General features: G+C 35.1%; 1 protein-coding gene across 1 annotated transcript in view; it reads right to left on the bottom strand.

Annotated features, from left to right (window-relative positions):
• SPATA5 (spermatogenesis associated 5) overlaps positions 1-26,134 on the bottom strand; it is a 346,722-nt gene that overhangs the window by 195,574 nt on the left and 125,014 nt on the right. The window contains exon 14 of the mRNA XM_040250546.1: positions 25,064-25,190. Within this exon, the coding sequence (XP_040106480.1) occupies positions 25,064-25,190 (127 nt within the window). The remainder of the gene's footprint in view (positions 1-25,063; positions 25,191-26,134) is intronic.

A 26,134-nucleotide genomic window follows, 5' to 3' on the forward strand; every position in this document is an offset into this window, starting at 1 on the left:
AATGTATGTTGGGGACATACAATGGATGAAATATTAAATCCATTAAGAGGCTATATGATCTTCTCTATGTAATACTGCCACAAACCTCTACAGCTATAATAGAAATACCCTGGAAACAGGCCAGGTTCCAAAAACCTAGATCTCTGGAAGGCAATATAAACACTTTTTGTCAGTCTCTAACTTCCCTACCACTAAGTTGCTAGATGTGTTTGTGTTTATACATGTGTGGTTTACATATACTTCCTCCTACTGCAAATTACTGTGATTTAGTAGATAATGATGAAAATGAATGGAGGTATAATAGCTCCACTGGTGGAATGAACAAGGAAATGCCTACTTCTTACACTGCAAGCAAAAATCAATTAGGTAAAGGTTGGACAATTCTTTTAATTCATCTGAGAAAAGTTTAGGGTCAGTACAAATTAGCAAACATCCATGTGACAAGTATAAAATAACCACATGACTTCCAGATATGTTAACTGAGGCTTAGACATTAAATAAATCAACCATAGTCTCAACTATGAAGTAAATTCAAAGCTTCAGGCTGCTGAATATTCTAAGAGAATTAATTTTACATATTATTATTTTTTAATTAAATGATTTAAGCATCAATAAAGAAAAAATTCTTTACAACCTCATCTCCTACAAAGTAGAAGCTTCCTTTTATATTTGTGAAGGTCAGAAGTTACATAAAATTTCTCACCTTTCTATGATAAGATTTTCATTTCTCTGTATCATGAGATCACCATATTGTCTCCATGAATGTTTTTCAAAGAATGTTTATATTTACCATGTCCATAAGTCCCCAAATCAACATCTAAACTCTCTTTTCTCTCTTCTTAGTAATTCAAACAAATCAAACAAAATCTCCCTATAAAACATTCTAAGTATCAGTGTGGCTATTCATTTTGAAAAATTACCATCAGGACAAAATTCATGCTTGAGAGCAAGATTTTTCTACCTCAACATGACTGACTTTTTGTCTAGATAATATTTGTTATGGGAGCTCCCTTGTACATTATAGGATGTCCAGCAGCAGCCCTGCTCTCTATCTATTGGATGTCAATATCATCACTCTACTTGCAACAACCAAAAATGTCTTCAGACGTTGTCAAATGTCCAAGGGATGTGGTGAGTAGAAATCACCAGGTTGAGAATCACTGCTAGAGAAGATTACAAAATCCCCTTTATTAAAAATTTTAGAGGAAAGAATAGATAATCAGCTTCTGGATAGCTCAGACATTGATACAGAATCTGGTTCTAATAGTTTCTGTTTGGTTTACAGCATCTTTTGAAGTTTTTCTTCTTGTTTGTTTCTATAAATCTCTCCCTCTAAACTTTCTTATAGAGTCAAAATTCTTATAAATCTAAAAAATAAGAGAAATGTCCTAAAAATAGTCTTGAATTACCAGTGTACCCATTACTGTAAAGGCTCATGTTTTTCTTGTTAACTTTTGACAAAAATGACAAAATGTCAACCTTCCAAATCAGGCCCAAAGTGGGGGTTGTAAGGAGCTATATATGGAAACTAAAAATGAAATACAGGTAATTAGTAATTTAATTACTGACACTCCTGTTTGATTTTTCAGCATAATCACTCTCCTCAAAGGCTGAACTAGTGAGGATTTTGCAAGCTATTAAAAACTGTTTATAGCTTGATTTATTTTTAACTGGATATGAGGCTGCAGCATACTAAAGGCTATTACTAATGCAGGGGGATGTTTTAATCCCTGTAGAGATTGTCTGGGTAAGTGAGCAAAGACTCTAGCTGACAGTGCAGATAATACAATTCAGTTCCAGGCCAAAGCACTGTATTTGTTTTTGTTGTTTTTCTCCTATCCTATCAGCAGCCTGTCTCCATGGATTTGTCTGGGAAAATGATAAACAGTAAACCAAGCGACCCTCTTCATCCCTCTAAACTGTCCTCCCAGCAAAGACCCCAAGCAAAGCTTTTGGAAGGACTATCATTTTTAAATGTACACTTAAATGTATAGTAGATTATTTAAAACCAATAAAAACACAAGAAAATGCACATACAGAGAGATAAGTATGTAGTGCTTCATTCTTTGAAGTTCAAAACACATCAGAGAAAAAAGCCAATGAAGACCATCAAATATTTGTAAGTACATGACATAGGAAATAAAAATATGTGAATGATTCCCCACTAGTTCCTGATAACTAAATTACAGTAGATTAGTTGCAAACCAAATCTGATTACTAATAGCCATCTATATACATGTACTTAAAAAACTCTAACATTCAAATTATCCTCTAAATCAAGGAAATAATAATCTAAAGATACTATATAGATACTAACTTCATCAAAAGTAAATGGCAAATTCATTCTGCAAAATTAAAATATCAAGAAAATAAAGCACATGGAAATATTTAAACAGAATTTCTGTGCCCCAGGGGACACTTTTGAAGACTCTTAAAAACACTGGTACCAGAAGAAAAAATGTTAATGCTTGGGAATCAAATAAAGAATACAAACAAATTTACTATTCTGTATTTAAGTTTCTATCTTTGTACTTGCAGCCAACTATTTACACAAAATGATTCCATACCGCTATTTCTCTGATGGGAAAGAAACTGAGATCTGAATGACGGAAGTAATTAAGTTTCATATGACTTAACTGATAAATACACAAATATGAAATACCAAAAAAAAATCCTTAAATCAAGAATCATCTTGAGCAGTATTACTGTCTGACATAGAAAGAATAAACTTGAGAGACTCAAACAAAAAACTCAAGAGGACTACCTCCATACCTGAATTTTAATTTCCATGAACTGAGGAACATAGAAAACAAATAGAAATTAACAATTTAGCTCATCAATTTTGGGGGTTTTTCTTTACCTCATTTGTCTTTAGGAGGACTCCATGGTTTCTCTTTGGCATTTATATAAAATAACTAAAAAAAAACATTAAGCTGTTTTTTAAAATAATATTTTCAAAACCAAGGAGAAGGACCATCCATTCAGAGGGAGGAGCCCAGAGCTCTACATTCATACAATCATTCAGTCATATACTCATTCAACAGATATTTAAGGCAATCCTTGGTATTAATAAACAGTATCCATAAGATCCTCTATCATTGCAATCATTAATACTATAATAAGAATTAACATTTAAATGTTTAAATGTGTCATATTTGGGTTAATTGCTCAATGGGTAAAGAATCTGCCTGTCAATGCAGGAGACACAGGAGATGTGGGTTCAGGCCCTGGGTCAGGAAAATCCCCTCGAGAAGGAAATGGCAACCCATTCCAGTATTCTTGCCTGGGAAATCCCATGGACAGAGGAGCCTGGGGGCTACAGTCCATGGGGTCACAAAGAATCGGACATGACTAAGCAACTAAACACACACATACACATTAATGTTTAAATACATACAAAATAATTTTACTACACTATTATAATTAACCTTTCACTCTTTTTTGGTTATATGATCTACTCTAAAAGGGGAAAAGTTAAATTTGTGATGAAAAAGAGGTAGAAATGAGAGGCAGCTATAAGGAGTCACTTAAAATTTAGAGAATCAAATATAATATTAAAACTTAAATTTCCCAATTTTTCAAGACTACGATTCTTTTCCATATGCTACCACAAGACTTGAATGTATAACCATTATCAGAAATACTAATTCCTTCACTGCCCTTTGGTTTCTCAGCCTTTCATCAAGTAAAAAATTTAATAAGCCTTTTCAGTGTCTTTATTAAACGTAAAATTTGAGAGCTATTTGAGAATGTAGATGTCTATATAACAAGATAACATCAAATTTCATACTAAACCAGATTACAAGGGTTCATAGGTCATATACCCTCAAGTCTCAGTGAAAACAATACATTATTTCTTAATGCTTTAAAAATGGAAAACTCACTAAATGAACTTAAGTATTTATTCTTAAAACAACTAAACATCTGAATTTAGTAAAAGTAGAAATGAATTTTATATAAAGGGCTACTTAATTATGTTATCTCAATTTCTTGGCTAACATGGCTGGCTAATTCCAGTTAATGATATGAACAATATACACTACAGTCATAAAAAGTACCATATAACATCCCACTTTCTTCAGCATTCAGTTTATATAATAAAGATGTCTTTGGTCAATATTCTTATACACAGTACTTTCAATTCAAAACTTTTGAAGTATGAAATATTTTAAATAAAATATTTTGAAAATCATACTGTGATTATGGGCATGTGTATATGTGGCTATATAATGCCTAGTATGCTAGTGAGATGAGAGAGGTAAAATGGAAGAATATATGTCAGCTGAAAATTGGAAAGCAATGGCTTTAGCTTTAAAATGAAAGACAAGGAGGCATTTATTTCCTCCATGCACCACTCCCTGAAATTAGGAAACCATTTCCTTTCATGGAACACCCTTTCCAGGTTATTTAGAAGCATACTGTGTTACGAAAACTTAAATTTTAAAAGTATAGAGTGAAAATGTACATATGTAACATTTTTAAATGAAGTATCAATATAGTTATTTGGGGGGTACATCATGACAATATAGGAGAAACTGACATGCTATAGGATAAATAAGGTATTCAGAGACAGAAAATCCTGCCATACAATACTGCCTTTATTATTTATTAGTTCTTGAACCATGGCAAGCTATTAATCTCCCTGAACATAAATTTTCTCATCTCTGTAAACAGAAATACTACTTTGCAGGGTCATTAGAATTACAAATGCTGTTGCGTGCTCAATTAATCGTAATATTTCTGGATTTTTCTGATTCCCTTCATACATTCAATTTTTATTTTAATTTTTACCTTAAAAATAATACCAAGACAAAATCCTACAATGAAATGCTTAAAAGCATTTATTCATATTTATATTGGTAGATTTACCTATAATATTCCATATACACATTATACTTTTATCTGGAATATACTTTTATGTCTTTGTTTTCCATGAAGAAAATCCTCACTGCTTATGAGAACATTTGGCTTTTCTCACTGTCTGAAGGAATACAGGTTCAGGTCACAAAAGTGAATGTGAAATATCAAGTCATGGAAAGTTGGCTTCAGAATACCGTTCTCCTTACTAATTTTGCAAACCAAGCAGGCAGAGTAATCAACTATCAGCAAAACATACTTACAAATGTAACTAAGAGAAAAAGAAGTTCTATGAGGAATTATTAGTTTAACAGTAATTAAACATGCAACCACATTACTTCCTCAAGGTTATCAGAACAGTTAACATAAGTTTTAACTGTGCACATAAAAGTGTGCACTTTTCTTTTCAATAAATAATTTTACTCAACTACATAAAACCATTTTTTTCAATAAATAATTTTACTCAACTACACAAAACCATTTTTACTAAACAGTTATCTAACTTTTAAAGAACATATAAAACAAAAAGATACACAATTTAGCCCTGCAAATTTTTTTCAATCAACAAAATTATAGCTGATATGAAAACACTGATGCTTTCCAAATAAGCTAATATAGCTATTAAGAAGAGTATGTAAGGCAGGTCTGCTTCATGCTAACTGCTTACTATGTCTTCCAGGTACTTGAAATACATCAGTAAACAGAACAGAAATCCTTGCCTTTATGGAGTTAACACTGGGACAAGGGGAGATAGAGAGTAATAAACACTGTAAGTAAACTATATGTCAGTAAATTGTGTGTGTGTGTGTGTGTCTGTGTCTGTGTGTGTATAAACAACTGAGTAGCCTAGAAGAGAATCAGGAAAACCAGAGAAAAGGAATTGAAGTATCTATGGTGTCGTAACTGATAAGGCTATTGCCTAAGAGATGCAGTATTATTACTGCTTCAAAAATTAGATCTGTCTTATCAGTATTTCATAGCTCTAATAACTCCTACTACGTTTCTGCAACTGGTGTCATAATTAGTAATAAAAGCGAGAGTCAAACATGTTTGTAGAACATTAGTTTTGCCTCTTCATCACTTAGCTCATGGCCTGGCACATAAAAGATGTTCAATAAGTTATTTCTTGTATGACAATCCAAGCCATAAATAGTTTATCTGAACAGTTTGGGTCCCAAAATTTGTTCAGGGGTTTTCTTCAAGGGTCAGACAAATATTTTCAGACTGTCAGCCAAACAAGTAATGAGTGTGGCTGTGTTCCAATAAAACTTAATGTATAAAAAACATGCAATCAGCACAGGAGTTTTCCAATCTCTTCTTAGTTTATTCTATATCTAATTGGCTTAAGTCTTCAGTTAAAATTTCCTTCAAGAATAAAAGCAAATTAATCACCTACTTGCAAATATTTACTTTTTCAATTCTAATCAACTAACTCAAATAAATGAAACATAATTACAACAAATACAACCCATGCAAACTCCACTTCTCCCTCCCTGTTTTCTTTTGTCTTTTCTCTTTTCCTTTCCCTCTCTCTCTTAAGTGAAAATTGGAGACACTCAAACTGGGACAAAAGGTACTACACTAGCTAATGTTATCCCATAGTTTTTGTGAGAGAGAATACACACACACGTAGCACTACCAGCCATCTGGTAATACGATGCAAATATCAGAGACTGAATTCAGGTAAATAAAGGCAAACGCAGAAGCTGCTCAAAGTACTAAATAAGCAAATAATTCAAACACATTAAGTCTGATACAGAATTTAAGAATTAATTTAGTTAGTGGTTAGGAGTGTGAGTCTGGAAATTGTGTGAATTGTTAAACTGTCAGCTCCAGTGAAGCAGGCAATCTGCTTAAATCTTTTAAAGTAATAGTTTCCTCAACTGTAAACCAGGGGCAATAACAGCGCCAACCTCATAAAGTTGCTGCACTCAATAAAATATCAGCCTTCCACTGGCCTTTGAAAGAGCACATCTACATTTTATCCAGAGGAGGAAATGAGTACATCATTAAGCCTGAAAATAAAGGATTAATGAAGGAGAACTCTTAAATCTCCAAAAGTATGCTAAAATTTACTTAAAAATATAATTTTGCTTACTGCTCCACACATTAACATTTAATTTCCTTCACCTGTCTACTTACATAAACTATACCACTTCTTGTTTTTATTTTATTAGATCATAACCCCTTTTTCATACTTTAATACAAAAAAAGTTTGAAAATCAAGATTTCCAAAAGGTGTATTATGATTGACTTATACTTCTTTTCTCCTTAACAAAATATAACTAAATAAGTCTGTCATCCAATATGTAACCTTTGGACCATAAATTGTATTGGCATAAGAGATTAGAAGGTTACTAGAAGGTAAACACTATTACTTGATATGCAGTATAATGATTGGTCTAAAGCACTGATCTGATTCACTTGCACTGTCCCCTCTAGGAGACAAGAGTATAATCTAGTGTTTAAAAAAAATAAGAAGGAAAAGTATATTATCATAATTTTAGTTACACTTTATTACAATAAAAACGAGATTAAAAATTGTCCATGATACTTGTATAACAAGTTAACTGATTTTGGTATTTAATAACTTCTCTAAAATATTTATTTGTAAAATCTCTAGTTCCCCAAATTTTTGTTAAGAAACCAAATTCTCTAACTGTCCCAGCATCAAAATTCTAACACCTACTTCTGCCTTCAAAGCTGGGTAGCAATGTCTGAGAGCTTCTGCCTTCAAAGCTGGGTAGCAATGTCTGAGAGCAAAATCTGCTGATGTAGTTCTGAGCTTACTGAGGCATTGACAGAGGAAGGTCTGCATAAATGGGTTATCAGAAGACAAACGCTAGGAAAAGAGCCAGGATGTGTGAGGCTTTACCTCCAAAAATGTACTACTGGGAAGAAACTGTTGCTGAAATAAAGTTGACCTTTCTTCCTTTGCATTTACAATTAAAACATGTTGCTTTTTTTTCCCCCCCAAATGTGTTTAATGGTCACATTTATTGAAATTCACTTTAGTGTATAATTATCTATTTTTAGTTTTATAGACAGAAACATTTTGACAAACACGTACAGTCCAATTTATCATCAGTATAACCAAAATACAAACTACAAAATATATATAACCAAAATACAAACTTCCATCATTCCAGAAAGTTTCCTCATTGCCCTCTATGGTCCATGCCCCTTCCCTCCAACTATCAAATCCAATTTCTGATCCTATCATCCTTCCTTTCGGAGAAAGCAATGGCAACCCACTCCAGTATTCTTGCCTGGAAAATCCCATGGACGGCGGAGCCCGGTGGGCTGCCATCTATGGGGTCGCACAGAGTAGAACGAGACTGAAGCGACTTAGCAGCAGCAGCAGCATCCTGCCTTTTGAACACTGTCCCATGAATGGGACATTGTGTAGCCTGTCTTCTTTTATCCAGCATGACAATTCTAAGATTTCATCTTGTTGCATGTATCAGTTTATGTCTTTTTATAGCTGAACAGTACTTCACTGTAGGAACATAAATTCTTTATCCATACATCAACTGATAGACATTTGGGCCTGTTTTGGTAATTGCAAACAAAGCTGCTTTAAAAAGTTTAACTTAAAGGTCATCGTGTAGACAAATATTTTAATTTCTGTTGGACAAACACCTAGGATTAGAGTGGCTATATGTATGATAAGGATATATTTAACTATATAAGAAATTTTTTATTAAAAAAAGACAAAGATTGATAACTTCACTAAAACAGGATACTAAATGGATGGTAAACCATAGGTCTTATGAGAGAGAACACACTACTAATCCTGCAATTTATCAAGTTAAGGAATACATTGTGTCCTAAGTCCTTTCAGTCATGTCTGACTCTTTGCAACTCCATGGACTGCAGTCCATCAGGCTCCTTTGTCCGTGGGATTCTCTAGGCAAGAATACTGGAGTGGGTTGCCATTTCCTTCTCCAAAGGAATACACTGGTACTGTGTAAAATATAGATTGCTTACATTGAACAAGAATCACTTAGATAATATATGCAAATTCCCCAGCACATGCCTGGTGCACAGTATATGCCTAATGACTGTTGTCTCTACACTGTTCAAATTCCCATTTTCTTAATGTTCTCAACTCCCCCAAACCCAAACTTACATAAACCTGCAGTTAAACGTAAATCACTGTTTGTTAAGTAAGCTATACAGAAGAAGAGACAAAAATTTCAATCACTGTTTTTTTATTTATAATTTTATTTACTTTTGGCTGGGCTGGGTTTTTGTTGTTGCGTGAGCTTTTCTCTAGTTGCAGCTAGTGGGGGCTACTCTAGCTGTGGTGCACTGGCTTCTCACTGTGGCTTCTCCTGTTGGGGAGCATGGGTTCTAGGGTGTGCAGGCTTCAGTAGTTACACCACACGGGTTCAGGAGTTGTGGCTCCCAGGCTCTAAAGCACAGGCTCAGTAGTTGTGGTACATGAGCTTTACTGATCCATGCCACAGGGGATCTCCCCGGACCAGGGATAGAACCCATGTCTCCTGCACTTGGCAGATGGGTTCTTTACCACTAAGCCACAGGGAAGCCCTCAACTACTTTTTTAAGCAAAACCAATTCCACTCAGTCCTTTAAGCTGTTCATTTATCAGTTGCAGAGGAGAAGCTCTAACAGCAGCAGATCCCAAGTAATATCCATTATGTGTGTGTGTGTGTGTGTATATATATATATATATGCCACATCTTTATTCATGGACACGGGTTATTTTCATATCTTAGCTATTGTGAATATTTATTTCATATCCTGAATAATATGAATACTGGGATGCATGCATCTTCTTGGAAATTGAGTTGGTGCATTTTTTTAAGTATATATATATCCAGGAGTAGGATTGCTTGCTGGATCATACGGTAACTCTATTCTTAGATTTTTTTGAGGAATCTCTATATTGTTTTCCATAGTGACTACAATTTACATTCTAATCATCAGTGTCAGTTCAGTTCAGTTCAGTCGCTCAGTCATGTCCGACTCTTTGTGACCCCATGAATCGCAGCACGCCAGGCCTCCCGATCCATTACCAACTCCTGGAGTCCACCCAAACTCATGTGTATCGAGTCAGTAAATCCCTCCCAGCATCAGGATCTTTTCTAATGAGTAACTCTTGGCATCAGGTGGCCAAAGTATTGGAGTTTCAGCTTCAGCATCAGTCCTTCCAATGAACACCCAGGACTGATCTCCTTTAGGATGGACTGGTTGGATCTCCTTGCAGTCCAAGGGACTCTCAAGAGTCTTCTCCAGTACCACAGTTCAAAAGCATCAGTTCTTTAGCACTCAGCTTTCTTCACAGTCCAATTCTCACATCCATACATGACCACTGGAAAAACCATAGCCCTGACTAGACAGACCTTTGTTGGCAAAGTAACATCTCTGTTTTTTAATATGCTGTCTAGGTTGGTCATAACTTTCCTTCCAAGGAGTAAGCATCTTTTAATTTCATGGCTGCAATCACCATCTGCAGTGATTTTGGAGCCCCCCAAAATAAAGTCTGACACTGTTTCCCCCCATTTATTTCCCATGAAGTGATGGGACCAGATGCCATCAGTGTAAGGGTTCACTTTTCTCCACATCCCCTCCAACATTTATTGTTTGTAAACTTTTTGACGATAGCCATTCTGAGAAGTGTGAGGTGATATCTCATTATGGTTTTTATTTGCATTTCTCTAATAATTACTGAGGCTGAACATCTTTTCAAGTGTCTGTTAGCTATCTGTGTGTCTTCTTTGGAAAAATGCCTATTCAGGTCTTCTGCCCATTTTTTATTTGGGTTGTAAGTTTTTTTGATATTGAGTTGTATGAGCTATTTATATAAAATGAAATAAGACAGAGATAAAGACTGTTATGATACCACTTATAATTGTAATCTAAAAAACAATACAAATGAATTCATATAGCAAAGGAGCAACACATTCACAAATACAGAAAACAAACCAGTGGTTACCAGTGGGGAAAGAGAAGAGGGGAGAGGGTATGTTAGTATAGGATTAAGAAATACAAACTCAGAAGAGTTCAGTTCAGTCACTCAGTCATGTCCGACTCTTTGCGACCCCCATTAACTGCAGCATGCCAGGCTTCCCTGTCCATCACCAATTCCCAGAGTTTACTCAAACTCATGTTCATAGAGTCGGTGATACCATCCAACCATCTCATCCTCTGTCATCCCCTTCTCCTCCCGCCTTCAATCTTTCCCAGCATCAGGATCTTTTCTAGCGAGTCAGTCCTTTGCATCAGGTGGCCAAAATATTGGAGTTTCAGCTTCAGCATCAGTCCTTCCAATGAGTATTCAGGACCGATTTCCTTTAGGATAGACTGGTTGGGTCTCCACGCAGTCCAAGGGACTCTCAAGAGTCTTCTCCAACACCACAGTTCAAAAGCATCAATTCTTTGGTGCTCAGCTTTCTTTATAGTCCAACTCTCACATCCATACATGAAAACTGGAAAAACCATAGCTTTGACTGGTGCTGCTGCTGCTGCTAAGTTGCTTCAGTCGTGTCCGACTCTGTGTGACCCCATAGACTAGTCAGACCTTTACTGGCAAAGTAATGTCTCTGCTTTTTAATATGCTGTCTAGGTTGGTCATAGCTTTCCTTACAAGGAGCAAGTCTTTTAATTTCAGGGCTGCAGTCACCATCTGCAGTGATTTTAGAGCCCCCCAAAATAAAGTCTATCACTGTTTCCATTGTTTCTCCATCTATTTTCCATGAAGTGTTGGGACGGGATGCCACGATCAGATTAAGAAACACAAACTACTATGTACAAAATAGATAAACAACAAAAGTATATTGTGTAGTACTGAGGATTATAACCATTATATTCTGATAACTGTTAATGGAGGATAAATTTTAAAATATTGTATCACTATACTGTATATCTGAAACTAACATAATACTGTAAATCAACTATACTTTAGTCAATAGGTAAAATAAATGAATAAATTAAAATGTAATTGATGACTAAAATAAATGAAAGCAATACATCCTACATGCAGGAAACATTTCAGGTGAGCATCACCATCTTGTGTTCAAAAAGAGTAATTACAGTACCAAATGTATTGTCAAATATAGAACACAGATGATAATAGAGACCAAAGTATGAGATCTAAAATCCATTTTTCAAATTTACTCTAATGTATACACCAATAATTACTGCATACAAAGTTTACACTGTTCATGTTTTATGATTATAATACTTCAAAATTTACCTGTATTTCAAATTAGATGGCACATATCTTAAGAACTGAATTTTCTTATATGCCCCTTTCTGATACTTTTGTACACCACTTCCAAACACACAAACACAAAAGAAAATATAATGCCAGACCAAAATATGGCATATTACTGTTAACCCTCTATAAGCACTTTAAAAATAATCACCAAACTAGCTCTTCTATTTGACTTTAAAATAGTCAAAAAATGGCTCCAGATTTAGCTCTTGGCTACACTTAACATTAGTTCCCAAACATGAGATTCTACAGGTATTAATAATCTAAAAGAAGATTTTTCAACTTTAGAAATGACTCAATTCTAAATAATCATAGTCAGACATTTCGGGTATAACTCATAATTATTTTTACATTAATAGAAGGTTTTAAACAGCATAGTAAATAGACCAAAATATTACAGGCTGAACAGACAGCTATGAAAAGAGAAAATATGCAGCTCAACAAGTTTTCCTTTTTTAAAGAGTAATAAATTTTCAGGGAAGAACTTAAGGTGTTTTTCAACTGTCAGCTAAGTTTTCTATTTCATAACAGTACCTTTAAGGCTGATTTATGGCTCTCCCCCCACCCTCATTTTCTGACAATCAAGTGGTTAAAAAGAAATGTCACTTTTGCACCTGGATGATATTTCCCTACTTTATAATCTGTATGAAGAAAGGAACTTTTCAAAAACAAGAACATTTGAAAAGGTGATACCTGAAAAAACACTTAAAAAAAAAAAAAAAAGCATAAAACCTCAAAAGACAAAACAAAAACTCCAGAAATTTGTTTGGTAAATATCAACCCTTAATGCAGCATTTGGAATCTCTATTACTATTTCTGTGTCACAAAATAAAAGAACTGAAAACCTTAAAGACATATTACAGATTGTGTAGTACATCTTTGACAGGTACAGAAATAGAGGTCCAGAGAGGCTAAATAATTTCAAAGAATACACTGTTTGATAGCAACAGAGCTCGAGTTAGAAACCAAGATCTCTTTGTATCAGTCACATTTTTTTCCCCCTAAATAGGCTCATTTCGAGATATAATTTACGTACCATAAAATACACTCATTTAAAGTGTACATTCAATATTTGTAGTACAACCATCAACAAAATCTAGTTTTATAATATTTTCAGAATCTGGAAAATTTCCCTTAGCAGCTTTGCCATCAGTCTCTTCTCCCATGCTTATTGTTGTTCAGTTGCTAAGTCATGTTCAACTTTTTTTGACCCTATGGACTGTAGTACACCAGGCTTCCCTGTCCTTCACTATCTCCTAGAGTTTGCTCAAACTCATGTCCATCGAGTCGGTGATGCCATCCAACCAGCTCATCCTGTCACCCCCTTCTCCTGTCGCCCTCAATCTTTCCCAGCACCAGGGTCTTTTCCAATGAGTCAGCTCTTTGCATCAGGTGGCCAAAGTACTAGAGCTTCAGCTTCAGCACTAGTCATTCCAATGAATATTCAGGGCTGACTTTAGGATTGACTGGTTTGCTCCTGCTCTCCAAGGGTTTGCATCAGACAATAATCTGCTTTTTATTTTTACAGGTCTGACTTCTCTAGAAATTTCATACAAATGGAATAATATAATATATAATCTTTTCTACTTTCTTTTACTTAGAGAAATATCCTTGAATTTCACTCACGTTGTGTGTATCAGTTATTCATGCCATTTTTATTGAAGTATAACTGATTTCCAATATTATATTAGGCTCAGGTATACAAAATAGTGACTTGGCATTTTTATACATTATGAAATGATCATCATAGTAAATCTACTTAATGTCACTACACAAAGTTATAACAATGTTATTGACCATATTTCCTATGCTGTACAATTATATCTTTATGACTTACTTATCTTATACCTGGAAGTTTATAACCCTTAATCCTCTTCACTTATTTTACCTATCCCCTCACTCCTCTCTACTCTGCTGCTAAGTCGCTTCAGTCGAGTCCAACTCTGAGCAACCCCATAGACGACAGCCCTTCAGGCTCCCTTGTCCCTGGGATTCTCCAGGCAAGAACACTGGAGTGGGTTGCCATTTCCTTCTCCAATGCATGAAAAGTGAAAAGTGAAAGTGAAGTCGTTCAGTCGTGTCCCACTAGTAGCAACCCCATGGACTGCAGCCCACCAGGCTCCTCCGTCCGTGGGATTCTCCAGGCAAGAACACTGGAGTGGGTTGCCATTTCCTTCTCCAATGCATGAAAGTGCAAAGTGAAAGGAAGTTGCTCGGTTGTGTCCGACTCTTTGCGACCCCATGGACTGCAGCCCACCAGTCCTCCATCCATGGGATTTTCCAGGCAAAAGTACCGGAGTGGGCTGCCAGTGCCTTCTCCGTAACAGACTATAAGTTCATCCAAGTTGTCCCAAATGGCAAGATTATAGTTTTTATGGCTTAGTAATATTCCGTGTGTGTGTGTGTGTGTGTGTATGCATGCGTGCCTGCTCAGTCATGACTGACTCTTGTGACTTCAAGGACTATGGTCTACCAGGCTCCTTTGTCCACAGAATTTTCCAGGCAAAAATACTGGGTGAGTTGCCATTTCCTACTCCAGGTTATCTTCCCAACTGAGGGATCAAACCCCCATCTCCTACAGTGGCAGGTGGATTCTTTAGCACTGAGACAAGCTAGGAAGCCCCTATGAGTACGTGTATACAATATCTACATCTCATGTCTTCTTTATCCACTCACTTATCATCGAGCACTTATGTTGCTTCCTTACCTTGGCTGTTGTAAATAATGCTGCAATAAGCACTGGGATGCATCTCTCTTCTTATATCAGTGTTTCTGTTTCTCAAATAAATACTGAGAAGTGGAATTTCTGAGTAATATGGCAGTTTCTATTTAATCTCTGCTAATACCTGTTATCTTCTTTATAACAGCATTCTGACAGGTATAAGGCAATATCTCATTGTGGCTTTAATTTGCAGTTCCCTGATGACTATGATGTTGAGCATCATTTCATGTATCAGTTGGTCATCTGTGTCCACTTTGGAAAAATGTGTATTCTTTGCCCAGTTTTTAACTGAGTTGTTTACTGATGTTGACTTGTATCAGTTCTTTGAACATTTTGAATATTACTCCCTTATTGGATATATCATTGCTAATATCTTCTCCCATTCATTTTATTGATAGTTTTTTTTCACTGTGCAAAAGCTTTTATTTCAATGTAGTCCCATTTGTTTATTTTGCTTTTGTTGCCTTTGCCTCAGAATGCAGATTCAAAAAATATTGCTAAGACCAATCTTAAAGAACTTACTATGCTTTCTTCTAGGACTTCTGTAATTTTAGGTCTTATATTTTTGAGTTTATTTGCACTTAGTATAAGAACGTGATCCAGTTTGATTCTTTCACATGCTGCTGTCCAGTTTTCCCAACATCATTTATTGAAGAGACTGTCTTTTCCCCACTGTACATTCTTGATACCACTGACATAATTAAGTGACTATACAAGCATAGGTTTATATCTAGGTTCTCTGTTTTGCTCCACTGATCTATATGTTTATTTCTGTGCCAGTATCACATTGTTTTGATTACTACATTTTGTAGTATAGTTAGAAATCAGGGAGCATGATGATTGCTACTTGGTTCTTCTCTCACAAGGCTGCTTTGGCTATCCTTTATGAGTTCATAAAAATTTTCAGGATTATTTGTTCTAGCTCTATGAAAAATTCCCCTGGAATTTTGATAGGGATTGACTCTGAGACTGATGTGGATAGTAGGGACATTTTAAAATATTAATTCTTTTAATCCATAAGCACAGTATATCTTTCCATTTGAGTCATATTTAATTTCCTTCATTAACATCTTATAACTTTTAGAGTACAGGTCTTCACCTCCTTGTTTAAACTAATTTCTAAGTATTTTATTTTTGGTGCAATTGTAAATGGAAGAGCCTTCTTAGTTTCTCTGATAGTTTTTTGTTAATATATAGAAATGTAACAGATACTTGTATATTAATATTGTATCCTGATAATTTACTAAATTCATTAATTCTAATACTTTATTTGGTGGAGTCTTTGGGGTTTTCTATATACAATATCATGTCATCTGTAAAATGGTGACAGTTTTAAAATCTTGCTTTCCAATTTGAATGCTTTTTATTTTCTCTCTCTGGAATTGTGGTATCTACAACAAGGGTAAGATTTCTGAAGATGCAATAAAGGTATCCTATGAAATAAGACAAAATGCCAAGCCTGGAGGACATAAAGACTGGTTTTTGAAGTGGAATGTAAAAATAAGACACAGAATACAGTTTTCAAATATAAAGAACTACATAGAAGAGGTAATAAAAACTGTTCTTTATAGCATTTTGGAGTAGAATCAGGCTGGTATGTAGATGTTTTAGGCAGAAAAATAGCTGCTTATTCAGTAGAATAAAGAGTTTCCTAGTAGTCTGAGTCAAAGATAAAGTGGTCTATTTGACAAGTTAACATACTCCTCATCAGTATAGGTGAGTAATAAACAACGAATGGAGAAATGAGGGGTAGAAATTTTATAGCAGGGTCAATATATCAGAAGCATAACTAGACTATTAAATTGTCCAAGTTGTTCTCTAATCTTAAAAAAAATAATTTTTTTAGAATGTGTGTATCAAGGACAATATGTACTTTATTATTACGCTAACAGAAGATTCAGTTCAGTTCAGTCGCTCAGTTGTGTCCGACTCTTTGCAACCCCATGGACTGTAGCCTGCCAGGCTCCCCCGTCCATGGGATTTCCCAGGCAAGAATACTGGAGTGGGTTGCCATTTCCTTCTCCAGGGGATCTTCCCAACCCCAGGATCGAACCCAAGTCTCCCTCATTACAGGCAGACGCTTTACCATCTGAGCCACCAGGGAAGCCTAACACAAGATTAAACACACTCTTATTTGCATGGTGACGTAATCAAATGTTATTTACTAAAAAGTGAAAGTGAAAGTCGCTCAGTCGTGTCCCCATGAACTATACAGTACATGGAATTCTCCAGGTCAGGATACTGGAGTGGGTAGCCTTTCATTTCTCCAGGGCATCTTCCCAAGCCAGGGATCGAACCCACGTCTCCCACATTGCAGGTGGATTCTTTACCAGCTGAGCCACCAGGGAAGTCCAAGAATACTGGAGTAAGTAGCCTATCCCTTCTCCAGTAGATCTCCTGACCCAGGAATTGAACTGGAGTCACCTGCATTGAAGGTGTATTCTTTACCAACTGAGCTATCAGGGAAGCCAGCAGGCACACTGGGGCACACATAAATGAAAAAGCAAAATCAGGTACAAAGCAGCTATCTGTGATTACAGAGTCTTAACTTCTCAAAATTTAAACATCTAGTCTGAAAATCTCAACAATGAAAACACTACAAAGGTCTTTCAACTCACAAGTATAGAAAGCAAAAAAAACAACATAACTTTAAGACTGAGATGTCATGAATACTATTTTTTCATACAATAAAAATTTTGCTTCTATATTTATGGATTTTGGTAAGTCATTCAGTTGGAAAAATAATGATTTAGCCCAAGAAAATATATTTTAAAGATGAAATATTAAAAAAGCTCAAGAAGATATTGAAGGTACTTTAAAGAACAAAAAGTTAATATAGTCCCTCTACTACTATTGGTTTATTTTAACCTCAGCATATTGACCCATATTTATGGGTCATATATATTTATGAAATAATATATTTAAACAACCTTTAGAAAAATGTTGTGGTTCTTGTGTGAACAATGGACATTAGAGACTTTAGTAAACTGCTAAAAGCTTACAAGGATAGACCAATGGTCAGTAAACTTTTTCTGCAAAGTTCCAAGTGATAATTTAAGCTTTATAAGTCATAGGTCTCTACCATAACTACTAAGTAATGCAAATGAAATCACAGACAATACATAAAAAATTAGTGTAACTTAGCTGCTATATTCGGAGAAGGCAATGGCACCCCACTCCAGTCCTCTTGCCTGGGAAATCCCATGGACGGAGGGGCCTGGTAGGCTGCAGTCCATGGGGTTGCTAAGAGTCGGACACGATTAGGGGACTTCACTTTCACTTTTCACTTTCATGCACTGGAGAAGGAAATGGCAACCCACTCCAGTGTTCTTGCCTGGAGAATCCCAGGGACAGAGGAGCCTGGTGGGCTTCCATCTATGGGGTCGCACAGAGTCTGACACGACTGACACCACTTAGCAGCAGCAGCTGCTGTATTTAACATGGATAACCAACAAGGTCCTACTGTATAGCATGAGAACACTGATCAATGCTATGTGGCAGCCTGGGTGGGAAGGGAGTCGGGGGGAGAATGGACACACGCATGTGTATCCAGGTACAGCTAAGTCCTTTGCTGTGTAGCTGAAACTATCACACTGTTAAATGGTTATATTCCAATATAATATAAAAGCTTTAAAATCTGAAGGAAAAAAAATAGTGTAATCTTGTACCAGTAAAGCTTTATTTATTAGGCCTGAAATTTGAATTTCGTATCATTTTCACACCACAAAAATTACCTTTTTTGTCAACCATTTAAATAAGTAAAAACCATTCTTAGATCATGAAATGCAGAATAACAAGTGATAACAGATCTGGCACACAGGCCATAGTTTGCTGACCCCTGGGAAGGACAGTCTTTATCTTAATCTCTAAATGAGACACGACTCACATATGCATACAACCTCTGACAAAATTCCGTTCCCCCGTTCCTGAAGCTGAAACCCTTGTTAACTGTTGCCATAATAAATATACTGAAAACACTTAACGCTTTAAAAAAACAAAAAAACCCCACACACAAACAGCAACAATAACAAAACTACTTCTGTCTTACAAAATGATGGTAAAGCTGAAATTGGAAAATGACCTTGCAAGAAGCCTCCCACATCTGACCAATGACCCTGCAAGAAGCCTCCCACATCTGACCACACTGTGGCTCACCTTCTAACACTCTAAGACTCTCCATATCATTTTGATAAATATTAAAGATCAAAAAGTGAAAAGGGAAGTCGCTCAGTTGTGTCCGACTCTTTGCGACCGCATGGACAGTAGCCTACTAGGCTCCGTGGTCCATGGGATTTTCCAGGCAAGAATACTGGAGTGGGCTGCCATTTCCTTCTCCAGGGGATCTTCCCAACCCAGGGATCGAACCCGGGTCTCCTGCATTGCAGACAGACGCTTTACCGTCTGAGCCACTAGGGAAGCCCAAAGATCAAAAAGCATCCTGTAAATACTTACAGGAAAGTAAAGAATTATGATTCATTTAAACTTTTAATGTTTCTTAGATCAAGCAACTTGTTTTTTAGTTCTGACTTATCTGAGAATAGCAGTAACAAGTGAATAGGACTTTTAATTTATAACTAGGAAGGGTGGAGAGGAAAACTGTTCACAAATGTATTTTTAACCTGTCTGAAGGTATTTCTGGAATACATATTCATTTGAAAATTGGAAGCTACATATACTTAGCTTCTCATCTATTTAGTTTCTCATCTGCTGACATTTCTAAACATGCTAATTTTTCCATGTTACAAAGATATCAATAAAGTCAACTTTTAATTTATAGTATTTAAGAAATAAAAATATTACGCTATATTTAACCAATCAACCTGTCTTTCAGAAAAACTGGGAGGAAAATTAATTCCGGTTTATAACTTCCATGAGTTAAAATACTAAGTTAGAAAATAATTTTGAATACTGAATCACTTACGACCTCTACATAACTTACAAAAATGTCCTCAATTGAGTAATCTCTTCCATAGATGGTTTAGAGCATAATTTTTAAAATTCTACAAATTTACTATTATAAGAAAACTAGGTTTCAGGCTAGATATAATAATTATAGTAGTAATCATTATTGAGAGCCTGTTATATACCAAGCATAGGTACTAAAAGCAGCCATACCAAGCATCAGTACTAAAAGTAGCCAAAGGGACTATATTTTAAAATATTCATAAAATTAAACCATTCTGAACCTTGTTTAACACTAGGGTAAGAAAACATGATCATTTCTTCCTTAATATCCAACACAAATGCATGAAATACCATGGATTGAACACTATACTCTTCTAAAGGCGCTATGTAAGCTACAGCCTAACAAAGAACAATATAAACTCCCAGAGTTTGAGCTTTAAACCATTATTTGGGCATCAAAAATAATTGTTTGTTGCTGTTTCCTGATGTTGTGTAAATCCAGGCCATCATCAATCTAAAGACAATGCAATGACCTGACATCACAATCTCATTTATCTTCATCTGTCCTTCACATTCTGTCATTCTTAATGTAAAATGGACTCTAAAGGATACAACTTCTCTTCACTCATCTGAAAGCTGAAAGAGGAGGGTAAGTGGGTGAAAGGTCTATGGTGGCTTCAGTATACCACTGGAGACTCTAAGCAATCACTTCACTCAGCCTAGAGAGCTACACTGCAGCTAATGGGCTTAACATGTAAACACGATATAGCAGGAAGTAGGATAATGTGATTCTTGAGGTGTGTGTCTCACTTCCCTTGCTGAATCCTCAGGAAACTCCAGCTTTGGTATCCCCAGGCTGTATGGAATGAAATATTGTCCAAAAAAGATACTAAAAATGCACAATATATGGAACATAGAATGACATCAATTTCACTTCTCTGACAGTCCAAAAATTCTTTCCATTCCAATATACTAACTTAAGGTCATCATGATACAGAGGTTGTAAGTCAACAGGCAACAGGATTGTGAAGTATGCAAGCTAATTTACATGGCCAAACACCTTAATTAAATGTACCCAAGTTAGACTAACTGCATCATATCTTTCATAATAGAACAATCCTTCTTCTCTCCAGATTTACGTCAAGAAAAAAAAAATCTCTACCTTTCAGCATCAGCACAGGAAATTTACTTTAATTCTCCTGTCGCCTATTCTCTTCCTACTACTGTTTTTCCCAGACAAGACAGGTGGTGAAAACTACGTCTATGCATTTCATAACAGGAAGTTGTTCTTTGTTAAATCATCTCTTAAGACTGTTTTGTTTCTAACAACACATTCAGGGCACATTTTGAAAACCATGTTCTAATCACACATGTGCTAAAACTGTTTTTTTCCAAAAGTACTATTAAATAATAAACAAATAATATAATAGTTCATTAAAAAACCTAGAAAATACACCTTTGGTATAGCTTATATCATCTGAGTAATAAGAGAAGTATAGTTAATAAAAAATTCATACTAAATATGAATATGGAATTCTACCTGAAATAGAAAATGTTTAAAACATTTTTACAAAAATCACTGACTACTTAAGGTACTGTCTTTTGCACAACTACAGAACATATGCAGAACAGTTAGACCATGGTTCAATGTACTAAATTCAGAGTTGTACTTGAAAGCACAGCATGTATCATTTGATGATCTTGAAGCCATTGTTTTATCACAAAATATTTTTTCCATTTACCAATTTTGCTTTGCTGCCAGTCATAATTATATAATTTCATCTATTACAAATTAGATACTACCGATTTTGAAAAATTTGAGTAGTAAAGGCCTTTAGATCCCTCTGACCTAGAAAATTAAGTTTCAGCATAGAATTACAAACACTCTTAATATCTTAATTTAAATATGTTCATCTAAGATTAGTTTGGTAAAAATGTTGTATTTCTAAATTTTAAAAAAATGAATCAAAGTATATACATATGTGTGTGTATATGATGCATGCATACACACAAACAAGTATACATATAAGTACACATATATACATATATGTGTTTGTATATGTTTGCACTTCTCTGATGCATCTAGAAGCAAAGGTTAATTAGTCAAAAGTCATTACCAGTGTGTAACAATACTGGTACTTAAAACACACATTTTCAACAATTAGGTGATTTTAGAACCAAAATGTTAAGTTAATATTTTATAAAAGATCAAAAACATGACAAGAATTTTGGTAAGTTATTTCCCAAACTTTAATTTCTCAAAGTCTGTGATACTGCAGATTGCCACTTATAAGTTGCCATAATAAAACAGAGCATCTGAGTCCAAAGGCAAATATTATTAGCAAGCAATAAACACATTAAAAACAATGCAAAAAGAAATGTATAAAAGAACCACTTCCCTCCCTTCAATCTCCCACCTTTGGAGACAAGTTCTGCCCAAAGTGGTTAAGCATTTTCTCCAAGAGAGCAAAGATATCCACAGACAAAATTATCCCTAAAAGAATGGAAGTCATCTACCATTACCTCTGGGTATTGGTACTTGACGTATTCTAAAATGAAGGCGAATAAAGGTCCAAAACCTTAGAGTGACACAAGATAACTTGTAATCTCTAGGTTTATCTTAAAAACTTCTTTAGGTCTTTTCTACCAGGTGGAGGTAAAAACTAGGATAAATTTCACCTCAATGCAAAACACAAGAGGTTGAGGTTCAATGTAGGTTTTATAGAGCAAAAAGTTAACAAAAGAGATGACATCAACAATTTCACTGTATTAAACAACAGGCTTACTGTTATAAATAACATGAAAAATGTATCCTTTAAATAAAGGAGTTTAAATTCATTTAACCATTTCTACTTTAAGAGAGATTATATGTATAACTGAAGATATATCTGGACAAGGCAAGGCACAGAAATACTCCATGTGAAGAAGACAGACTCCACAGAAAAGAATATTTCAAAGGAGCAGGTTTGTACCCAATCAAATGAATGGCAAAGATAAGTTGGTCTCTGTGAAAGTTAGAAGTTATTCTTAGTGCCCAGAAGAGAACTCACATAGGGGCTGGAGAAGAAGCTGAAGAGTACTGTGGCAGGAAGAATTCTAGCTCAGTTAAGATGCTGTTGTGAAGGGCTTTGCAAATGTAAAACGGTCCTGAACCAGCTGACTAGAAGGTAAAGAGACTTTCCTTGATGGACCTAACTTGATCAGGTGCGACTTAAAATGACACTAACTAGGCTTTTTCTGGCAATAGAAATTTAACACATAAGATGGATAAAATATGATGGAGATTCTCCATTGCTATCTTGGGACAATGGAAGGGGCCATGCAAGTCTCAAGGGGCTGAGAGTGGTTCCTAGGTGACAGCTAGAAAGGAAACTTAGTTCTTAGGTCTACAGTCACAAGAATTGAATGTAGCCACAATTAGGTGAGGAATACCAACTAAGGACAAGAACATAGTTGGCCAACAACTTGTTGAGTTCCTGAGCATGCATCGTATACACACACATACATATATACTTTGATTCATTTTTTAAAATTTAGAAATACAACATTTTTACCAAACTAATCTTAGATGAACATATTTAAATTAAGATATTAAGAGTGTTTGTAATTTCTGAGCATCTGCCATGCCCAGATTTTGACTCACCTAGAGAAACAGTAATAAATATTGTGTGAAGCTGTTAAATTTGAGGTAACTTGTTACACAGTAAGACAAACTTAATACACGCACTAATCAAGCTCAATCATATAGCTTGATTTAGAAGAACCCAAGAAGTTTACAGTAAGCCCCAAATCCTACTTCAAGAAATGTGTCTAACATCAATGACATACAACACTAAAATACCAAAGAGGGCCATTAGATTAGACACTACAGGGAAAGAAATCTAAGAAAATTTTCAAGCTTATTAGCCATAGTAACTAGGAGACAAAAATCATAAAATACAATATGTATTTACCAGGAAAAAGATGATTCTTCTAGAGTCACTGAAACCAAAAGGTTGGATTAGGTCATCTTTAAGGTCTCTTTTAGCACTTTCTATAATTCTTGTTAAGATAGAGTCCTATCTTTTTTAACAGACATGAGAGATACCTGAGTATGAACCCAGATCCTACAGATGTTCATAACTCAACCAGCTTCTTATAAAACACTGAATCAGGAAGGGAACAATTTAATTTATTAAGGTTCAAAGCTTTCTCATCTGCATTCAACCAAAGGACTTCATAACACAGCAAAATACCAAACTGAATGAAAGCAAGGCTTTCTTCCCATATAAAACCTACCTTCATATTTTCAAAAAGATGATTTTTTTTTAAAATCCCATATTTAAAACTGCAAGTCTGTATATATGTGCACAAGGAGGAAGAAGTTTATAAGGTCATGTACATGAGGCAATAACATTAACAAAAGCTGATAAACTGGTTGATGCCCTGGGAGTAAATTTTTCCACTCAATTTAGACCCTTGTTAAAAAATTATACATTAAGTATAAATTAGGCTCTTAAAATTTAAGTGAACTCATTTGTTAAAACATGACTTGGGGAAAAAATAGTGGTAGCAATCAGTTCAGTTCAGTCGCTCAGTCATTTCCGACTGTGACCCCATGAACTGTAGCACCCCAGGCCTCCCTGTCCAGCACCAACTCCTGGAGTTCACCCAAACTCATGTCCATTGAGTTGGTGATGCCATCAAACCATCTCATCCTCTGTCGTCCCCTTCTCCTCCTGCCTCAATCCTTCCCAGCATCAGGGTCTTTTCAAATGAGTCAGCTCTTCGCATCAGCTAGATAGTATTAATTTTGCACCTATATAGCTGAATTTAATGGTATAATCTAAGTAACTTCTTAAGAGAAATAAAACTCATTATCATTTTCATTCTATTTACTCTGAGAGCAATTGCTAGGTCAGGACTTCTAGAAAACTGTTGAAAATAACTTGAGTCTAACTAGTTAGTGAATATCCAGAATTTTATCCTAATATGAATGAAAATATTAAAAAAAAAAACTTCTCAAAATAAATCAGATTAAACACAAAACAAATTTCAGAACTTCAATACCATAGGGAACTATATTGAGAGTTTAATGCAACAATGAGGGAGGAGAAACTCAAGGGATAATAAAATAGCTTCATTGATACCAAACCATAAGCAATAAAAACATAAACAAAACCTTTTCTCTGTTCTCTTCATTTCCTTTAGTTTAAGATCTTTCAGTATCCTCTAAATGACAAACTGATTAAAAAGTAGTTTGACAGAAAAAAAAAAAAAAAGAAAGAAAAGAACCCAATATAATCAAATGATCCAGTTCTTGATTATATAACACCCACACAGCCTTCTTTCCTTACCTTGTCTATCCTATCTGGACGATTGGTAGCTGCCAAAACTGTCACATTCTTTAACTGTTCAATGCCATCCATTTCCGTCAAGAGCTGAGCCAAGACACGATCAGCTACATTCCCAGCACCTGAAGAACTGATTTTTAAAAACACAGTTTTAAAAATCTATTTACCTATCCCCAAACACTCTACTATCTTAAAAAGACTGTATATTCTGTACCAAGAAACATTATGTCTTTTTCAAATTATAAAATGCATGCTTCAGAATTCATTACTTGTTGAATTATCATATTCAAGAACTAACTAGATTGAGATAATTTCTTTTCCTCCATCATCAACCATGATTATTTTCTCCCTAAGAATGAAATGCTAAAAAGCATCAAATATAAAAGATCTGGGAAGTAAGATATAAGATTATTTTTTAAAGGTTCATCAAATACATAATTACTTAATTGATATTTACATTTTATATGGCAATTAAACTGACAAGAATTGGGAATAAACAAATGAGTAAGATACAGATCCATTCGCACATGAAGTTCAGAGCTTACATGAGACAGAAAACTCCTTACAAACATATAACAAATAGGGTATTTTTGACCTATCTTGATATTTTCATAAATATTAAGAGTATATTTAAACATATCAGCAGATAAGGAGTCACCACAATACACTTATCTGGAGAGGCAGGCAAAAAAAAGCATTTTATTTTGTTGCTTTTGTTCATGTTCTAGGTCAATTACAAAGCTACCCCTGGAGAAACTATACTTTAATGTCATTTCCTTTGATCACAAAAAAATTACTGAATATCTATTCTTAAGATGTAAACCCAACAGGTCTTAATAGTGAACAAAATCCTGATATTACACAATCGAAGTCTCAAAATAATAATCCTTATTAGCACTAGCTGGAATTTACTAAAATCTGTTTAGAACTGAGAAATACACAATAAACATCTGCGTGGACAATTATAGAGTGAAACAACACTGTAAATGTATTAAATGTATAAATTCAACCAGATGCAGTTCAGAGTGGGAGAGGAGGGAAAGAGGATAGAAAACCACACCCCATACTCTTGTC

Source organism: Oryx dammah, unplaced genomic scaffold (genome assembly GCF_014754425.2).
Source record: "Oryx dammah isolate SB20612 unplaced genomic scaffold, SCBI_Odam_1.1 HiC_scaffold_12, whole genome shotgun sequence".
Taxonomy (NCBI): domain Eukaryota; kingdom Metazoa; phylum Chordata; class Mammalia; order Artiodactyla; family Bovidae; genus Oryx; species Oryx dammah.